Raw genomic sequence first — 19,306 nt, 5'->3', positions numbered from 1 at the left:
AGTTCCCTGCCCGCAGGCTTACAATCTAAAAGACACGACACAAAAGGAGAAGGGAATGGTGAGGGGGGAGGGGATCAGGTCCAGCATTCTTCTCTCCCTCTGAGGCCTGGACCAAGGCAGGTGGACCGGAGGGAGGGCTCTGCTTCTTCCAGGCAGGCCTGGTGGAGCTCGCCCGCCTCTCTCCCCTTCAAGATGGTGGCTGAAGGGAGGGCTGGTCCTCTTCGAGGAAGGCAGTTGGAGCTCACCTGCCTCTCTCTCCCAGATGGTGGCTGAAGGGAGGGCTGGTCCTCTTTGAGGAAGGCAAATAAGAGTTCTAGGAGTGAACAATTCTCAATGTCTCAATCTCTGCAATGCTAGAAATTTGGGGAATGAAGGGAAATTTCATGGGGGAATTCACATGAGGGAGAAATGCCATCATTTTGCCCCTTCCCCTGCCTAGCTACCAACTGTTCCCAATTTCTTGGGCAGTTCCTACTTTCTGTGAGCTGTCTCACGGTACTCTGCATCTCATGCCCATTATCTTTGGGGTGGCATGTAATATTAGGGATTATTTTAATGAAATTATGTGTGCATATATGTATGCTATGCAGGCTTCAATCCCCTTTTCAAGACCTTCAAGAGTTAAATAACTGAGCAGGGAATGGGTACATCTTGACTTTTGCTGTAAATGCACATAAATGTACAAATGTGGACACAAAAATAACAGCGCATTACTGTACTTTCCTCCCATCTGCTAGTGTCTTGTTAGTAAATGCTGCCGGACGTGTTTGAGTTGTTGCTTATCTATAATAAGTACAACCAGATCCATTTGGAGCTTAAACATTCTGTTAAGACATCCTTAAGCTTTCCAAAAAGAAAGCTGTTATGATCAGTTTACTAGAACACCGTTGCTTTGGAAACTAGGGCAGAACAAGCTGTTGCACAGTAAATGAATGAATACCGCATACAGAAGGCAGAAAAGTCTTCAACAGTGTGTAATGGTGGAGAGAGGGCATCTTTCTGATGAAAAACAGCATGGTGGGCCCAATCAGGCAATGGATATGGAGGGCTGAGTGGCGCAAAAGTGTTGGGGAGAAAGAATTATGTGTGGCATACAGCTGCCCTGTACATCTTAAGCCAGTTTGCTGCCCTCAAGTGTGATGGAACATGCTGTTCACTCAGCAGTACTGAAATAAAATTCAACTGTTGTTATTTTGTTTGTTTGTTTGTTTGTTTATATCCCATTCTTTTCCCAGGACTGTTGTTGTTATTGTTGTTGTTGTGTACGCTCAAGAAATTTCCAACTTATGGTGACCCTTTCAGGGGGTTTTCTTGGCAATATATGTTTGCTAGTGCCTCCCTCTGAGGCTGAGAGGATGTGACTTGTCCAAGATCACCCAGTGAGTTTCATGGCCAAGTTAGGAATCAAACTCTGGACCTCAGAGTCATAGTCCAACACTCAAACCACTATGCCACACTGACTCTCAAAATTCAACTACCAGGAAGCTAAAATACGTTTCAACAACCAGATTCAGCTTGTCAGCTTCTATAAGTAGAATGGGAAAGGAAGGACACTATCTTGTCCTTTACCTTGGGCAGCAAAATATATTGGGTTAGCCTTGAGAATTATTGATTGCAAAGATGCAGTATCAGTCACAGGAATTTGTCTTCTGCTTCCTCTTTCATTCAGTGTGAATAACAGCCACATATAGTGCTGAACTGAAATTGGTTCAGTTGTCAATCTTGGCTTCCTGACATGCTTCAGCCAGGCAATCCCCCTTTATTTTATTTTTCAACAAATTGGTGCACATACGTTTTGTTTGTTTAAGCATTTATTTGGTGTCAAGGTTCGCTCCTCTGTTAGTGGGATGGTCACTTTGTTCCAGTTTTAGCATGGATTTTACAGAAGCTATCCAAGGTACCAGGCCTGTTTCAGAGATATAGTTCAGCAGTGGATGGCTCCTTTAAAGATCTGAACTAAACCCCAGGGAGGATTCACTCACTCACTAATATGGAAACCACTAACTGCCACAATTTGGCACCTTTGCTTTCCTTTTAATACAGAAATGGGAATCATGCAACCTTCCAGAGATGGTTTAACTACAACTCCTAGCAGCCCTAGTTAACAGTGAGGAATCCTGGGGATGGCTGTTCAGCAATATCTGGAGATCTGCATGCTTCTTCACTCCTATTTGAAGGCAAAGTCCATTAATCAGGAGGTGTTCAATAACATTATTTGAGCAAGCATTATTTGAGCTACTCCAGTTGCATGGGAAGCATGAGTAGATTCATGAAATCACAACACTAGCCAGTCAATGCTATGTATATCCAGCTTCTGCAGAAAGTTCACAAAACAGAGATAAACTCTGGATGGGTGGCTGGAAGAAATTCAGTATGTTTCCACAGCTATCCTCTTGTTCAAATAATGTTATTCCTACACACTTGCTTATTGTTATAGATATAATTGTATTCGTATTTTGTGAAACCTTGAATGATACACTGTTCCTGTTGGATGGGGATTTCTTTGAGACAGTGGGATGTTAGTATGTTTTTCAAACACTTTTACACCAAAGCAGAGTTAGGGGTGTGTGGGTGTGTGTGCGCGCGCAGAGGAGGTTGGGGAGATGGGGGTCATGGCAGCAGAGACAAGTGGAGTTGGCAAAGGATTTGCAAAGAGTACAGGGACTGGAATAACAAAAAGACAAAGGGGCCTGGTGAGGCGATGATGGGATAGAGAGAATGGGACACAATTTCCTATTCTCCTGATGGAACAAGAGGCTCATTGTGGCTTCAGTTCAGAAAAAGGGGGTGGAGATGATGGGGAATGAATGGGCATCTAGTGTGAGAGTCAGGAGCGAGCTGTCAGCGGCCTAAAAGAAGCAGGAAAAGCAATAATATTTCAAAGAATTAATGTCTGGATTGTAAAGATGTTGGGGGTGACAGGTTTTTAAGAGGGCAGGTAATGGCACTGCCTCATTCTTGTATCTCATTCTTATGTTGGTGTGTTCCATGTCCATGGGGCAGTGAATCCACTCTGGCCTTTAATCTGAATTGAACAGGAGCCATCTAGCATGTTAAATATATTTTCAGGGATAGTTTTCTTCACCTTGGATAGCTCCACACTGAAATTTACAGAGTGGATGCACCATCCCACTACAAGGTAGCCACTATTTGCAGGTCATTTGCAACAACAAGCCAAGTTTCTGAAAAATCCTAATTTACCATGACTTGGCTGTCTGTGAGTGTTCATGGCTTGTTTGCTCTCAGTTCCCACCATCAGTATGAGCTGCAAAAACTAACCTGGAAGAGATCATTTATGCATAATCTATATTAGGGCTACTGATTTGTTGCTCTTAAAGAACCCAGGATTCATAAACCAAGAGCAAACCTATTTAGCAATTCTGACTAGTAAGGGGTGCAACTAACCATGTTTGGATGACATGGTAAGTTTTCAGTTCCTGGTCAGTTTCATAGCTGAAGCTAGCAGCAACTAAGTAGGTGTGGAGAGGCTGTGTTTAACAGCACATAGCTTGTTCTTGGGAAGCTAGCATTTGAACACATATTCACAGTGGCCTTGTAAAAGGGACTGAAAGAGCTTTCTCTTCTAAAATAGTGCTCCTCATGGTATCAGATGGTGGGGACTGGAATTTCTCCCCCAATATGCCCAGAATCAATACCATATTTATGCTCAAATGTTCCTTTCTTCCTTAAAATATCTCTATCAGCTTTTTAGCAACTTATGACCAATATAATTATTTTTCCTCATTTCATGTTTTTATTTGCCTGCTTTTGTTATGCTGGAACATTATTGTATGTAACTGAGATCTCTTTTGAATGTAAATGAATTTAAGAATTAAAAAAAGTCTGCAGGAATTAGAATTCGGCACTTCCATAATATCCATATTGAGTAATGAACTGTTGCTAAATTACTATGTAGGGGAGCCAGTAAAGGGATCCACAATGATACTGATGAACAGGGGGATTGATGTGGTATGTATTGACATTGATGTGAATCAATCCATTGTACCTTGGGACAACAGCTAGGGAGCGCTGATGCGCATTGGGGCATTCAGTGTCCCGTTATGCATCTTTGCAATTCACTAGCAAGTTTTTTTAGTGCCTTGGCTACATAGCTAAGTATATGTAAACTTACACAACATAAACCATGTTAGAGGATTCCAGGAACCATTTCATTCCAGCCTGGAGCAGCAAGTGGGCATGTCCAGAGGGTAGGCAATTAGAAGTAAGGAATAACTTCTTTCTCAGACCACCAGATGACTCAAGATAGCATTGATCATTTACAGCGGTGTCACCTCTAGTTCCTATGTGTTGGCTGGCATTGGTAAATATGATGGAAGATCTTAATCTTAAAACTAGGCTTCCCAGATCTCAGAGTTTATAAGTTCCTATTCTCCAGTCCACAGGGTAAGGCAGAGAATCTCAGGGTGAAAGCACTGTCTTGAAAATCGCATGTCTCTCTATATTTTCTCATTTCACAGAATGGGTGTGGGGTTTTTTAAAAACTGAAATTGAAATGAAACCACCATTGACTTTTTCTGAGCAACTGTGGCTGATGTCTAATGTGTCGTGCTTAATGACATCAGTGGAACAGGTCCCTGTTTCAAATCTTGGCCCAGAAATCTAAGGTCCTGGGATGGTACTAACCTGGCAACCCTAATCAGGACTGGCAGTCTAAAGCAAGATTACATTCCAAGTATGCTCAGGCTGGGTGTCCAAGCAGGATATTGTAGTTTAGCTTGCTCAGAGATTTAGTGGTTAACCGGACCACAGAAGCATTCTCCTTGCTTGTGCATTCTCCTTCCACAACAAGACAAATATATTTGAGCCCATGGGCCAAATTCAGTTTCAGAGAAGTTCTTGGGGCTAATTTCCATTGGTGGCATACCCACAAACCCTTCCGATCTGGCAGACATAGTCCCAATTAATCTTCTATTGTCTCCATTTTCCAGCTGCTTTTAGCATGTCCCAGTTTTTCTTTCTGCTTCCCATTTTCCCCACTTGTCCTCAGCTTACTTCAAAAACTGCAAACTGGGTTCAAAGTACAAAAGTAGTTTGCACTCAGTTAACTCAGCAGGTTTGGGGGAGTGGAGGGGCCTGAATTTTGCCCTTTTCAGTAAGCTCAGGCAAAAGCAAATAGCTTCAGCTTCTCCAAGCTTGGGCATTCTTCTCAATTAATAACTTTTGGGATCTTGACCACATTCTGATGTTGTTTGGCCACATGTGTCCCAGTTTTCATATGTGAAATGTTGGAGGGTATGTGGTGGGCAAGGCCAAAGGTAAAAGAGTCAGGCTCAAAACACCAGCATATACAGAATAATAGAGTTGGAAGAAGGCGCATAGGCTATTGTGTCCAACTCCCAGCTCAATGCAAAAACTCCAGTTAAAGCATCCCAGCAGCTAGCTGTCCAGCCTCTTTTTTGAAGACATCCAGAGAAGGAAAACCCACCATCTCTTTAGGTAATTGGCTCCATTGCCAAACAACTCATATTGTCAAGAAGTCTCTTGTAATGTTCACTTGACACTGATGGCATTTAAAACAACATTAAAGACATATCTATTCCAGCAGGCCTACCCAGTCAATTTTAAAACATGACTTTTTAATTTGTATATTTTAAAGAATGTACTCAGTTGAGTGTACTTTAATGGTTTTTTAGTACTGTATTTTAACTGTTGTTTTTATCTGGTTTTTTGTATTTTAACATTTTGTACCCTACCTAGAGCCTTGAGAAGAGGCAGGAAAGAAATAATTTATTATTATTATTATTATTATTATTATTATTATTATTGAAATGCACCCTCTTGTAACTTAAAACCATTATCTAGGGCAGCAGAGACCAAACCTGCAGCCTCCTTTCTGTGGCAGCTCTTTAGCCATGAGTTTAAAAAATTCTAACTGTCAGTATGAAAGCCTTAGGAAAGCTAGTTCAACCTTTTAGAGTCGGGAAAAGACCCATAAAGAAGTTGTGAATCTGCCAAAAATGGTGTCATAGGCAGAGATGTGGTTATTTGGCGAAGCCAAGAAGCCTGGATTGGAATCTTGCAAGGGATTTACTCAGCCCCAGGGTCTGAGATTCTCCACTTCAATCCACAGGTTATTTTAGACTGCAAATGCCTAGAGAGTACCCAATACCCAGGTTTTGCTGCCAGAGGTCCTGGATCAAGACTTCCTGGACTCGCCCATTTCTCTCATACCTTCCACTCTTCCAGTAGGGAGTGCCATTCCTAGGTTGCATCTGCACGGCAGAAATAATCCCAGTTGACACCACTTTAATTGATATGGCTCAATGCTCCAGAAATCTGAGAACTGTATTTTGGCGAGACATTTAGCCTTTCTGTAAGAGAGCTCTGGTGCTACAACAGACTACAATTCCCAGAAGTCCATAACACAGTAAAGTAATGTCAACCTGGATTATTTCTGCAGCACAGATGCAGCTCTAGTCTCAGACTGACTGCTTTGGGGGAATAGGAATCTTCCTTTACCAGCAGACGATAACTGCCGCCACACAGCTCCAGGTGATGCAGCAAACCCTTTGCGTCTTGGTTTCTTCATCATCTTCGTTGCTGCAACAGCAGAAGCGGATCAGGTAAACGCAGATGAGAACTAGACTGATGGCAAAGCAGAGGCCTGAGATGCTAGCCAGAAACAGCAGTGCCTGGAGAGTAAACAGAGAGTTAGAAAAACAAAGTTAAACCATCAAGGGAGCAGTTTATCTTGGGCCCTTGGATTGTCATGATCAAGCAAACAAGATAAATCCATGCTTTTCTCTTCAAGCATGAACTGTGAATCTTGCCCTTCCTTTGTCACATTTCTACTCCTTATGAATGTGAGTAACTGCTAGAGAGAGTGCAGGCCATATAAAAAGTACAGAGCAGTTACGCTTTCCACATAGTTGTCTCTTCTTGTTATGTCCCTTCAAATTGTTTCTGATTTGTGGCAACCCTAAGGCAAACCTATTGTGGGAGTTTCCTGACAAGGTTTGTTCAGAGGGGCTTTGTCATTGCCTTCCCATGCGGATGAGAGAGTATGACTTAAATACTGTCAAACGTTTCACAGATAGAAACCAGTACATGTGTATTAACACCAAAACACACACAAATTTATTAATGAGGAAGAACACAAGAGCTAGAAGAGGCTGCAGCAGTTTGCTTTTGCCAGCATCTACAGGGGAAGGATGAAAAATGGTCTCCATATGCCATGTAGTTGCCCACCGCTGTGCTAGATCATTCATTCCACTTTCCATTGATATACAGATATTGTTCCTGCTGCTCCCTTCCCCATGTTTCCTCCTGCAAATATGTATTGTTAGTCCTGTGCAATAGGCTTCTATTATTCCATAAAACTGTTAGGGCCATTTTTTCCGCCCTTTTTTTCTTTTTGAAAGGGGTAAAATACTCATGAGGCTAAAAGGCATATCCAGTATACTTTTGCTATTCCACTACCCGATATTTCTAACTGTCCAGACAAATGAGAGAAACCCCATTCTACAGTTATATTACACCAAATGAAGGTTGTGGTTTATTTGAAGCTGGCTGTCTTTTATATCTGTTCTGTTACTAGCTGCTCCCTTTAGTTTTTTTCCCTGTCAAAATGAAAGGTGAGCTATGAATATCAAAAATGCATAAAGAGGCCTGATTCAGGCAGAGCTTCTAGTCTTTCAGAAAACATGAAAGACTTTCCACTTCAGGAAAACACCAAGTGAATTTTTATGAGCCTGCAGCCTTCTGGAGGTCTTCATATTTGAACGTGATCTTCTGGGATTTGGGGAAGTGATTTTTGAATTACAGTTTTACATTCATTGTGTTTTTATGCTGAAGGTGTTTGTTTATTTTAAGTAAAATCTGAAAGACACATAGAGTCATTTAGTAAAGTGGGATATGAATTAAATGCTATGATTACAACAGTTAACCCAACATCTGCCTATTTATCCTTGCTTCTCTTTTCCTCCCCTTCTTCTGTTGTCTTTTCATGCCAACGTGTCAGTTGTATACGTACTTGCAAATGGTGCTTGGACCTGTACTTGTGTGCTTTGTAAAGCAGTGGCAGAAACTTTGATATTATTTCATCTACCGAATCAGATCTGCTTTGGGGCCCAAAATACCCAGTTTTCAAAACTGGAAGTATCTTCAAATCTTATCTACTTTTTAAAAAATGTTCTGGCATGGCTCCCAGACTCTCTGCAGTTACCGGTTAGAAAACACTATACACACTGTCAGCTCCTAGGATTACTAGATCTCAGGCCCTCACCTTGAATCTGAGAGCCTAGTCCTTTCCATTCTACAGGCAAGAGGAAAGAATCTCAGGGCAAGAGGACTGTTTTGAAAAGTGTGTGCATGTCTATTTTCCTCATTTGTTATACAGGGTGTTTTTTATTTGAATGGTACACTCTGAGCACCTATGATTGATGTCCAATGTCTCATGCTTCCTGACACCACCTGAGCCTGCTCCTTATAACATCAGCCTTGCACTGTAGCAGTCTGTGTGAGAGAGAATGTCCTTAGGAATGCAAAAATTGGTGGGTGTGGAAATGAAGTGACAAGTTCAGTTTTAACTATGGTCATTGGGGGACAAGGAAGGAGGAAGGATGGTGCCTAAAGCCAAGGTGAGTCAATATCCACATGGATGAGTCTTGGGATGTAGTATGGGAACCAAAAAGAAGACATGAGAGCCCCATGAGGCTGGGTGGTTAGCTAGTAGTTAGTGGCCACTTCGTCATTTACTCTGTTTGGTTCCGTCACTACATCCCAACACTCCTTCATATGGTTATTTACTCACCTTGGCTTTAGGCAACATCCTTTCTCCTGCCTTATGCCCCAATGACCAACTGAACTTGTCACCTCATCTCCACACCCACAAAATTTTGCATTCCTATGGACATTCTCACATACATAGCGCTTATCTAGATCTTTGCCTGGACTTTCCACTTTACCCCATCCATTTGAGGAAGTAGATTCAAGTGTACAAAAAGCTCATGCTACCAATGTCTCTCTTTCAGTTTTGAGTGCTACAAGTGCTACAAGATCCCTTTGCATGCTGAATTTTGAAGTGTTGGACTTGGTTTTAGAATTTCATTCCACAAATATTGAAGAATAACACCAACAAAGACTCATCTCAATTACTTTAATTTCCCGCCATCTGCACAAATATCCCCCATCTTTGAGGTTTTAGAGAAGGCAAGGGTGTAGCTATTTGGAAGGGGGCAATAAGGATATAGCCTCCCAAATAAGAATTCTGACTCCCGATGAAATTATCTTTTATTTCCCCAACGTGTAGCATTGGTGAGAATGAAACACTGATAATCATCCACACCTAGAACTCTTATGTTTACTGTGTTTGCATTCCCTTGATAACTTCGCCTGGTCCTTTTTATTGGATGCCTAGACTGCATTTCTAAATGCAAGAAATCTGGGGGTTGAAGAAAAAATTCCTGGGGGCTCAGATTTCTTATTTGGGATTAGCAATGCCCTCAATTTGCGTCCTTCATTTTGCCCCAAGAGAAGGTGCATCAGGACCCCAATATATCTTGGCCTTACTCCTCAACTGCAGCAACTTGCACATAGACCAGAATGATAAAACTGTTTTTCTGGGGCTCTCAGTATATCAGGGTACATCTGAATGTTCCTTTCTTGAGAAAACCCTATGAATTTCATGGTGTCAACATTACCCAACAGGCAACTTAAAGGCATGCACACACACACACACACACACACACACACACACACACACACAGCCCATCCAGATTGCTGATACTACTGCCTGAGGCATCACAACAAGAGCATGGATGGTTTGGAACTGTTTATCTGCCTCATGCACTCTCCTTCCCCATTCCACAAACGTACAAACAGATTACAGGCAATCTGACAATTCGCCTGAGGCTTAGACACCACAATCTCTGCCCACGGCAGCTGGCATGGCCAGGGGGAATGGTTGGAGGGGCAAGGGAGGGGTCAGTTAGTTATACTCACTGGCCTTTCAAGGCCTGAAAGCATCACCAGTCACGAGAAGAAGGATTCATCCAAGTGTACACAGTCATCCATTTTTTTGCCATACAAATTTCAGTGCAGACATAACCAGCCTTGATCCAAAGACAATCCATCCCTCTACTGAGCTATTGCCATCCATCTATTCTCCCCAAAGCCTCATCACCCAATTCATAACACAGCCCACACTCAGTCTCATGCCTGCTATGCTCATTTTTCTAACCACTCTGCCATTTGTTCCTGGAATCTTTCTCCTATTTTCAATTCACACTAAGGTACAGTTACTGCACAAAGGTACTCTAAGGTAAAATTACATCATCAAAGAAAGATGAAAAAAGTGGGCAGGGACCTGCACAAAATTCACACACGCCAAATACATCTGTCAATGTATGCCTGGAAATATGTAAGAACTACGGTTTAAATGATGGGTGACCAGTGTGACACTCAGTCTGTTGCAAATTATTGATGGACATCCTCAAGCACTGCCATGTTTCTTTTAATGCCTTAAATTGAACTTGGCCTGGACAGATAGCCTTCGGATCCTGCTCTCTATAAAGTAGGCCACAAGGCTACCCTAATTCACAGCCATCCAGCTCACATCTATGGATCCAAATAGACATAATAGTAAGTACCATTAGCAATCATATCAGGGTTTTTTTTTTGAGGGGGGGTCCCTAAATGTTTATTATTTGTCAGCGTGCTCCCTCCCAACTTTTGTTGGCCTCACAGGGGAAGTTTAACTCTATGATGGCTAATGACTTCCATATCCCTGGGATGATGACTCAACTGGGTTTAAGTGAGAACTTTAAAGAAGGTATTCAAAGTGCTGACCCCAATCCCTAAACAGGCAAAGTGCCTTGCGTAGACCCTTTAAAGTTGTGTGGAAGGACAGGGTTGTGGTGGTGATCTAGTAGGTAATACAGACAGAGAGAAAATAAGGAAGAGACAAGAATGCCCCTGAGAAGGTGCAGAGAGCCTTCCCCTTAGCCTCACTGGCTCACTACACCCAGCTCCCTCTCAACTGGGGCAAGTGGAAAGACTTTCAGATCACAAACAGGTATGCCTCTGAGAATCTATAGAGAGCTTTCTCTTGAGCAGCAATGGCTGCCTACACCCAGCTTCCTCCAATGGAGTACGAAACCGCTTTCAGATCAGAGATTTAATGCCTCTGAGGATGTGCAGAGAGCTTTCTCTGCAGTCACACTGGCTACCAACACCCAGCCCCTTCTCTTCTGGAGTGAGGGCTTTCAGATGAGAAACCAGATTGTCTCTGGGAATGTGCAAATAGCTTTCCCCTCATCAGCACTGGCTAGGCTGACTCCTTCCCATCTGGGGTCAGGGAAGGGCTTTCAGAGCAGAGGCAAGCTTTGAGTTCCAGCTGCTGAGAAGGATGGAGGAGCAGGCAGAGAGAGAGAGAGAGAGAGAGAGAGATAAGAAGGATAGAAACAGAACGATGGAGAGATAAACATGCATCTCTGTGTTTTGCCTGTTCTTTGAGGCTCTTTCAGGCCCATTCTGCCCCCCTCACATACACAACACACCACACACACACAGAGCAAATTGGATCAGCTGCAGCTGTGAGGCTCAGCCTGACCTACATATCGGCCTGGCAAGCGCTCGCCTCTGCTTTGGGGCTGCCAGGGGGATCTGATGCCCCAAACTCCCACCCCCTCACCCACCAGGCAGTGTCTGCATCCCCTCCAGTGCGGACGGCATCTGTCAACGGAGGAATTCATGTCACAGAATGGGCCTCCTCCAAAGGCTTTTTCCAACGGTGAACCCCAGCTAAGAAATCTATCGTGGAAAAGGAGGCATCTGCACTGTAAAAATAAGGTAGTGTCACACCACTTTAACTGCCACGGCTTCATCCTACAGAAACCTGGGATTTGCAGTTTGGTGAAGCACCAGCACTTCTGGGCTGAGAAGGCTACAGACCTTTGCTGTTGTTGTTGTCCTGTGCTTTCAAGTCATTTCCAACATGGCAACCCTAAGGTGAACCTATCATAGGGTTTTCTTGTGGTGTGGTGTAATGACCCTGTCCAAAGTCATTACACCATACTGATTCTAATGATTCCCAAAGTTTGGTTCTCCAGATGTTTTGGACAACAGCTCCCAGAATTGCCGACTGTTGACTAAGCTGGCTAGGGCTTCTGGGAGTTGAAATTCAAAACACCTGGAGGACCAAACTTGGGAACCACTGACAGAAGTACAGTTGACCCTCCACGTTTGCAGCTTTGACTTTTTCGGGTTTGATTATTTGCAGTTTTGATTAATATGTTATCTCTAGGAATTTCTAGGTCTTTCAACACAACTCTGCCAAATGTTGACCACAGAGTTGTGCTGCAGAACATAGGAGTTCCCAGAGAAAAGACTTCTCTAGGCATCTGTAGGTCTTCCAGCATGTCAAAAAGACTGCCAGGCTATTTGGATTTGTCTCCACAACAATGATGCCTGAAAACAAAATAAAGTTAAGATTAGTTAAGGTGAATTACCACCCTGTTCATGTGGGCCTAGAGCATCCTTTCCCATTGCTGGCTGGAGGTAATAGGAATTGTAGTGTTAAACTAAAACACAACTGAGAGCATTCAGTTTGGAAGGCCTAGCTTAGAAGTACCAGATCACAACTCAAACATTCCTTCTTCTCAAAGTCAATTCCATGAAATGCTTTTAAAAACCCACAAGACACCTGTATTAATGATAACTTAAATCCCATTTCTCCCCTGGCTAATATTCTTGTTCATCGTCCCTATCCCCCTAGTTTTAGCCACTTAGAAAACTGCCTTATGTCAACTCAGAACTTGGTTCCATCTAGCTCCATAGTGTCTATACTGGCTTCAAGATGTCAGATAAGATTCTTTCCCAAGAACCGAACATGGGACCTTTTGTATGTTCTCTAGCCCTTTCACAGGTGATGTCAGCAGAGAGTGACTATCTTGGGTTGAGACATTTAAAAAGGGAGATTGGTGGTTTGTGATGTGGAAATTCTCCCTAGTTCTTAGTTTTACATCCTAGTACTGAAGCCACAGTGCCAAACTGAAACTACAGCCTATGGCAAATAGATCCCATGCTTGTGCCCTGAAGATTCAAATCAGAGGTCGCCCTAATATTAGGTAATAGATGAGAAGTGGGGAACCATGTGGCCTTCCAGATGTTGTTAAAATGCAACTCTTAGAATTCCTCACCATTGCCTAGAGTTGCTGGGATTTGCAGTCCAACAACACCCATAGGGCTGCATGATTCCCATCCTTGCAGTTAGACACTAGGATATGGCAGCAAGGGATTGGAGTTCACTCCAAGTAGATTTTTCTGACATGTGATCAGTTTATCTTAATATAAAACCCTATTTCATGGTCATACCTTACGTGTTCTCTCTTTTCCCTTCTTTCTTTCACTCTCTTCTCAGCTATTTTTTTTAAATCCACCAACATCACCAATACAAATGGAATACTCAGATTTTGAAGAAGAGAGCTGTGTGCCATAAACCTCCTAAACTAGTCCACAACCACTTTCAGACATGATGGAGTATGTTCTCTCATCATCCCTGTTGAAGAACAGTTCAGCCAGCTTTTGCAGATGGAATGAGAGGGGACATCATCTTGTTTTTGTTTTGGTTTTTTGCCATATATAAAATGTCTTGGTATATCCTTGAAGTGTAAAGTTTTGAATAATAGGAGTATAGGAAGATAAGGAAAAACACAGCCACATAGCCCAAAAAACTCACAAAAGACTATGGATGCCAGCTACGAAAGCCTTCAACCTTTGCAAACAGGGGGATTGATATTCAACACTCACTAGCCTAACAGTGACCCATGCTTGTGAATGAAGAAAAAGAGAATGATGAAAATAAGGGGAAAGCAGGGTGTGTGTGAGAGAGAGATGGATGGATACGTAGATCAATGAATGGAAGGTAAATTCATCAGTATATGGTGTAAATATACAAAACTGTTAATAATGAGTTTTTAAAAGCCTGGACGGGGTAAAAACTGTGGCCACAAAGTCAAAGAACAAAATGGGAGTAGGATGAAGAAAACTATGTCTCTTCCCTAGACTGGCTGAATACACAGATCCCCTGACACTCATTAATCTGGCTAATTTGAGCTGTTTGTTTTTAAAAGCACTTTCAATATTTGAATCTCCTAATCCCAAAGCCAAATCTCTGGGCCATTTCATTGTCATCAATGGGGTTGGATCCCCATTTAGTAAAAACCACTCCAATGTGGACTTGCATAACAAAAGGTGGAACAGAGTGGTGTGTCTGTGTGTGTGCCTTTTGTACACTTCAAGTTTCCCATGGGTTGTGCCCTTCATGTCTGTTTAGCACTGGTTCATTTAAGGACAGAAAATACCCAGTGTGTGCCCCAGTTATTGGAGGATTCAAACATCCCTTTTGGTGGCAGTGCTGTGTTCTCCCAGCCATGAAAACTATTTAGTTAATGCTGGCAGTCCCAAGTATTTGTGATAAACTGTCAATACAGAAGAGTTAGAGTCAGAAGTTCCCATTTGTCTGTCTTCTGGGCAGAAAGGGTTCTTGTGAGAAGCATCTATTAATTCCTTTTGCATTCTGCAATCTGCACATTTATGTGTCTGTTGTGAACCTAGTCAATACATCTCCCACTATCATCTGAAAATCTATCACTACCAAGGAATCTTTACACACACACTCTCTCAGGCTGTAGTATTATATGTTGTTACACATAACCCAAACTCTAACCACAATTTGTTGTAACTGCAACAAAAAGTTGCAACACGAGAGTACTCCTGTTCAGGATAATTCATCCCAATCCCATTTCTCCTGGTTTTCCACATCCCTCCAAGCAACAGTCTGGCACTATTTCAAAGCCACTGAGCATGCTGAATTTTCACTGGACTCTTTGGGGATTCGTCTGTCAACCTTTTCCTTTAAGGTGTAGTTTTGAATTGTTTTAATATTGTGATTAGCTTGATTCAATTTTAATGTTCACTTTTTGTATGTTTTTAGCTGTACTTTTTTTTTTAAATGTAAGCCACTGTGAGACCCAATTTTGGGAGAAAGGCCAGATACAAATAACTATATCACAATAACAAAGGTGGGATACAAATAACTATAACAGCAGCAACAACAGTGGTCATGCCTGGTGATTTCCGAACCCTATCCTTCAGATAAATCCAACATCTTGAGTAGATTTTTTAAAATCTCATGGTATAAACCATGTGGATTCATGGTTCTACTAATACATAAGCTTCCACCTACCAATGTTCTTCTCTTCTGGATGCCATCCCCGAAATCAGTGGTTCCCAACCTTTGGAACTACATTTGTTTTGGACTTCAGATCCCAGAAACCCCAGCCAACTTGGCCAATAGTTAGGAATGATGGAAACTGAAGTCCAAAACATCTGGAGGACCACAGATTGGGAACGACTCCCCTAAATGGTTTTTGTACTTCTTCAAAATCTGGGGGTTCCTCCAGCCTTGATAAAACCTTCCTTTCCTGGGCAGTGTCATTTTGTGGATGCCTCACACAGCCTGAACAGTGGAAAAAAGAAAGTGTGATGGCAACTGTGGCTGTGGGGACAGCCATTCTGAAGAGTGCAAGAAGGTTTTACATCAAGTGGAATACTGTATGTGCATGGGAAATGAAAGCATTCCTGCAGTCATAATCAATATTCAGAATAAAAACAGCATGAAATGCACTTTTGATTTCAAGCGATCTTCATAGCCATGAATAGGAACGAAAGAGGTAAAGATGAAAACCAGGGGAAGCAATCTATGAAATGTTGCATGGGAGAATAGCCAACGGTAGAAAAAAGCCAAAGATGAGTCTAGTCAGATTGCCCACCAGATTATTTTTCCTTCCTTTTAATGCCCATCTGTGCGGCCGTAAATACACATGTTCATGTTCAGATGCCTTAAATGTTTTCAGTATTTATTTTTTGTTATTCCATTCCCAACTATGAATGTATCATGATTTTAAAAAATCAGCTACCTAGCAAACCTGGAGAATTCAATCTAATAAAATGGTCCCTATTGAGGCTGCTGAATCTGTTGATGCCACTGTTAAATAAGTATGCACAGTATCATCACTAGGGTTGTCGTCACATGGTGTGGGAACTCATGGTGTAACTCCCCACCATTGACCGCCTCCCATACCACACCATACAGAATCCTTAGTAATGTTTGTACTGAAGTTATTCATACATCATAATTCCCATATATCATGGAATGGAATGGTAGTAGTTGTGACATAAATAACTAGCGAAATGAAAATTATACCTTTAAATTACAATAGCATACACACAGCCTAAATGTATTTACACATACATAGTTTCATGTGATTAAAGTGAAAAACTGGTGAGATATGTTTTTAAAGAAAATTTTAAAAGAATTTAAAAATTTGTTTTCTAAATATATATATTTAAGTGGCCAATCCAGTTTTAACGATGGTTCCTATTAGTCTTTAAAAAGAGCCAATGTGCAATAGTGGTTTGAACGCTGGACTATGACTCTGGAGACCAGTGTTTGAATCCCCACTTGGCCATGTAAACCCAAGAGTGGTGAACTGGGGGCCCAGAAGCTACTGCAGAATGGCAAGAAATGGCACTGACCTTGGCTGGTGCCAATGCTGAAGTGTTTGTAAGGGATAAGCAAAAGGGTGCAGCCACACATTGGCAAGACCACAAAGTGGTACAAATGAAGGGAGCAAGAACTCATCACAGATCAACAGTAAAACAGCAAGGAGGAGTCCAGAGCTGTGAGAATGTACTAGGATAAAGAGCTATATATAAAAGATAAATTATTTACACTATGCTGAGTTCTCACATCCACATCTTTAAAAGGATTTGCAAAGAAAAGAGGTTTGTTTGTTTTTTAAAAAATGAACTGTTTAAAAAAAGACTCATGGCACAAGAGAAATGAAAGAGTGAAGATCTGTCTGCACTGCATTTCTAAAAAGAATGTTATGAAGGGATGGAAAGGCTGTAACCGTCCTACATTTGACGTGACCAGAAAACCCTTTAATTGAATAAAGTGGGAGAGATTTGCATGCCATTACTCAATCAGCATGCTTCACATTGGCTTCCAAGTCTAAGTGTGTGTGTGTGTGTGTGTGTGTGTGTGTGTTTTACAAAAATCACTTGAGATGCCTTTTCAGGAAATCAAACAGGGAAAGGAAAGGAAGGATTTGGTGATGGGACCTGCACGCTGTGAAGAAACTCAGTGTTGTGTGTATTTATATGGCGAAGATCTATTTGTGTCCTAAATATGGACTCCCCTCCTGTACCTTAAATGGTACAGTCGACAATTCTACCATTTTAGGTTGCTATCCTATGCACACCCATTTTCAAGTGAGGCGGTCTTATTAATTTACACATCCAAAAGAATGAGACAGTAACAATCTGAGGTGGCAGAATAAGCTATATTACTTCAAGCAGCAGATGAAATAGGTCAGGTTCTCCTATGTGCAAAAACTTTCAGCAGACAGAATACTAGCACAATAGGATCCAGTGCAAGGAGAAAGGAGAAACAGATACTGTAGTGATTTGAGTGTTGGACAATAACTCTGGAGACTACTCAACCATGGAAATCCAGTGGGTGACTTTGGGCAAGTCATATTCTCTCAGCCTCAGAGGAAGAGAAAGCCAAAAACCCCTCTCAACAAATCTTGCCAAGAAAACCCCATGATAGGTTTGCCTTGTTGTCGTTGCTGCTGTGTGCCGTCAAGTCTTTTCTGACTTATGGCAACCCTAAGGCAAACCTATAATGGGTTTTCTTGGCAAGATTTGTTCAGAGGCTGAGGGAGTGTGATTTTCCCAGGGATCACCCACTGGGTTTCATGGCCAAGATGGGAATCGAACCCTGGTCTCCAGAATCGTAGTCCAACGCTCAGATCACTACAGCACATTGTTTGCCTTAGGGTCTCCATATATCAGAAGTGACTTGAAGGAACACAACAACAACAAACCAGGAGAAAGGTGGCAAATGAATAAATGGGAAATTGAATTCTCCCTCTGATTTGGCTGCTTTCATAAAGGTGAGCAACAGGTGCCACTGTCTGTAGTCCAAAACTGTAAAGTCCACTCTAGCAGCAGGATTTTTACCACCTTGTTTTTTGGCATGTGTACCAGAACAGTCCTCACACTGAAGACAGTGCAGTGAACAATGCAGGGCTGGCCTTACTATTGGGCAAAGTGAGTCAACTGCCTCAAGTAACAGATGCTGGGTGTGTGTGTGTAACAGTGGTAACCAGGTGGCTTCTGTGTACATAACAGAAATCTTGCACAGAATGGGTTCTGGATGCAGCTTTTTGTCCTTTGGCTCAGGCAGCAAAATGTCTTAGGACAACTCCATACAGTAATTTGTTGATTGACACTGAAGCTTTTCTTGCCAAGTGGACCTGAACATGTTTGTGATGGTCTCCTGAGAACTGCCCATTCCCATCACGATAGCTCCCTGAACAAACCATGCACCCTCACATGTGGCATCCACAGTGTTGTGTGTCAAGAGGACTTTTCCCTCCAGAGACTTTCAAGTGTTTAATAAATATGTTTATCTGCCACTGCATGAAAAAAAACCCTGTTATATTTGATTTAAGAAATAAGTGGCAAATCTTATGCATAGCCGGCATTACACATACGTAATGGTCACACTTTCAACATTATATTTATAACCAAAAATAATAAGCACTTTCTACAGAGTAATAGGAAGGTTCAGTACAAAACCATCTATTCGTTACAAACTGCATCAGCCTTCCATACTGCCTGGTCCCCTACAGTCCATCTAACAATGTCTCCAACTCTTGCCATTTGGGAAGCAGATCTAATTGGTCTGTGGTGCAGTGATCACACTGAGAGCATAACTCAGTTCCAAAATGGGGGAGAGCGCCAACATGATTTGATGAAGTCACGGCAAAGAAAAACAACTATCATTGTTGTATGATGAATACAGAACAAATGAGATCCATTATCACATCAAAATAGACCAAAGGGTATAGAGCAGACCAGTATAGTGTAGAGGGCTGGGAATATAGGAAATCCAAGTTCAAATCCCTATTCGGACATGAAAGTTGCTGTGTGACTTTAGCTAGATCTACCCAACAGAGTTGTTTTGTGGGTAATATGGAGAGGAAAGGCCCATAAACCAGTGCTACTCAGAGTGGAGGTCCATGGACCAGAACTGATTCTCCAGTTGTCTGCTGCTAGTCCATGGCACTTTTGTAGGAATGAAAGCAACAGCTTTAACCAATGGGAACAAATATGGCACCAGTCCCTGGCACATAGAAAAAATAATTGCTGGTCCCTTACACCAAGCAGCCTGAACAGCACTGACGTACACCATCTTGAGCTCACTGGAGAA

At 42.1% G+C, this 19,306-nt stretch overlaps 1 protein-coding gene across 3 annotated transcripts in view; it reads right to left on the bottom strand.

The window, feature by feature from the left end:
- The window catches only part of TTYH1 (tweety family member 1), a 71,395-nt gene that overhangs the window by 47,698 nt on the left and 4,391 nt on the right, over positions 1-19,306 (bottom strand). For all 3 annotated transcript variants that reach the window (XM_089479891.1, XM_089479890.1, XM_089479892.1), the window contains exon 2: positions 6,481-6,653. In XM_089479891.1, the coding sequence (XP_089336017.1) occupies positions 6,481-6,653 (173 nt within the window). The remainder of the gene's footprint in view (positions 1-6,480; positions 6,654-19,306) is intronic.

Source organism: Sceloporus occidentalis, unplaced genomic scaffold (assembly GCF_023333645.1).
Source record: "Sceloporus occidentalis isolate IW3139 unplaced genomic scaffold, rSceOcc1.0.p SCAF_14, whole genome shotgun sequence".
NCBI classification, from domain to species: domain Eukaryota; kingdom Metazoa; phylum Chordata; class Lepidosauria; order Squamata; family Phrynosomatidae; genus Sceloporus; species Sceloporus occidentalis.
The sequence above is the reverse complement of the archived record's forward strand: the minus strand, read 5'-3'. Positions and strand labels throughout refer to the sequence as shown.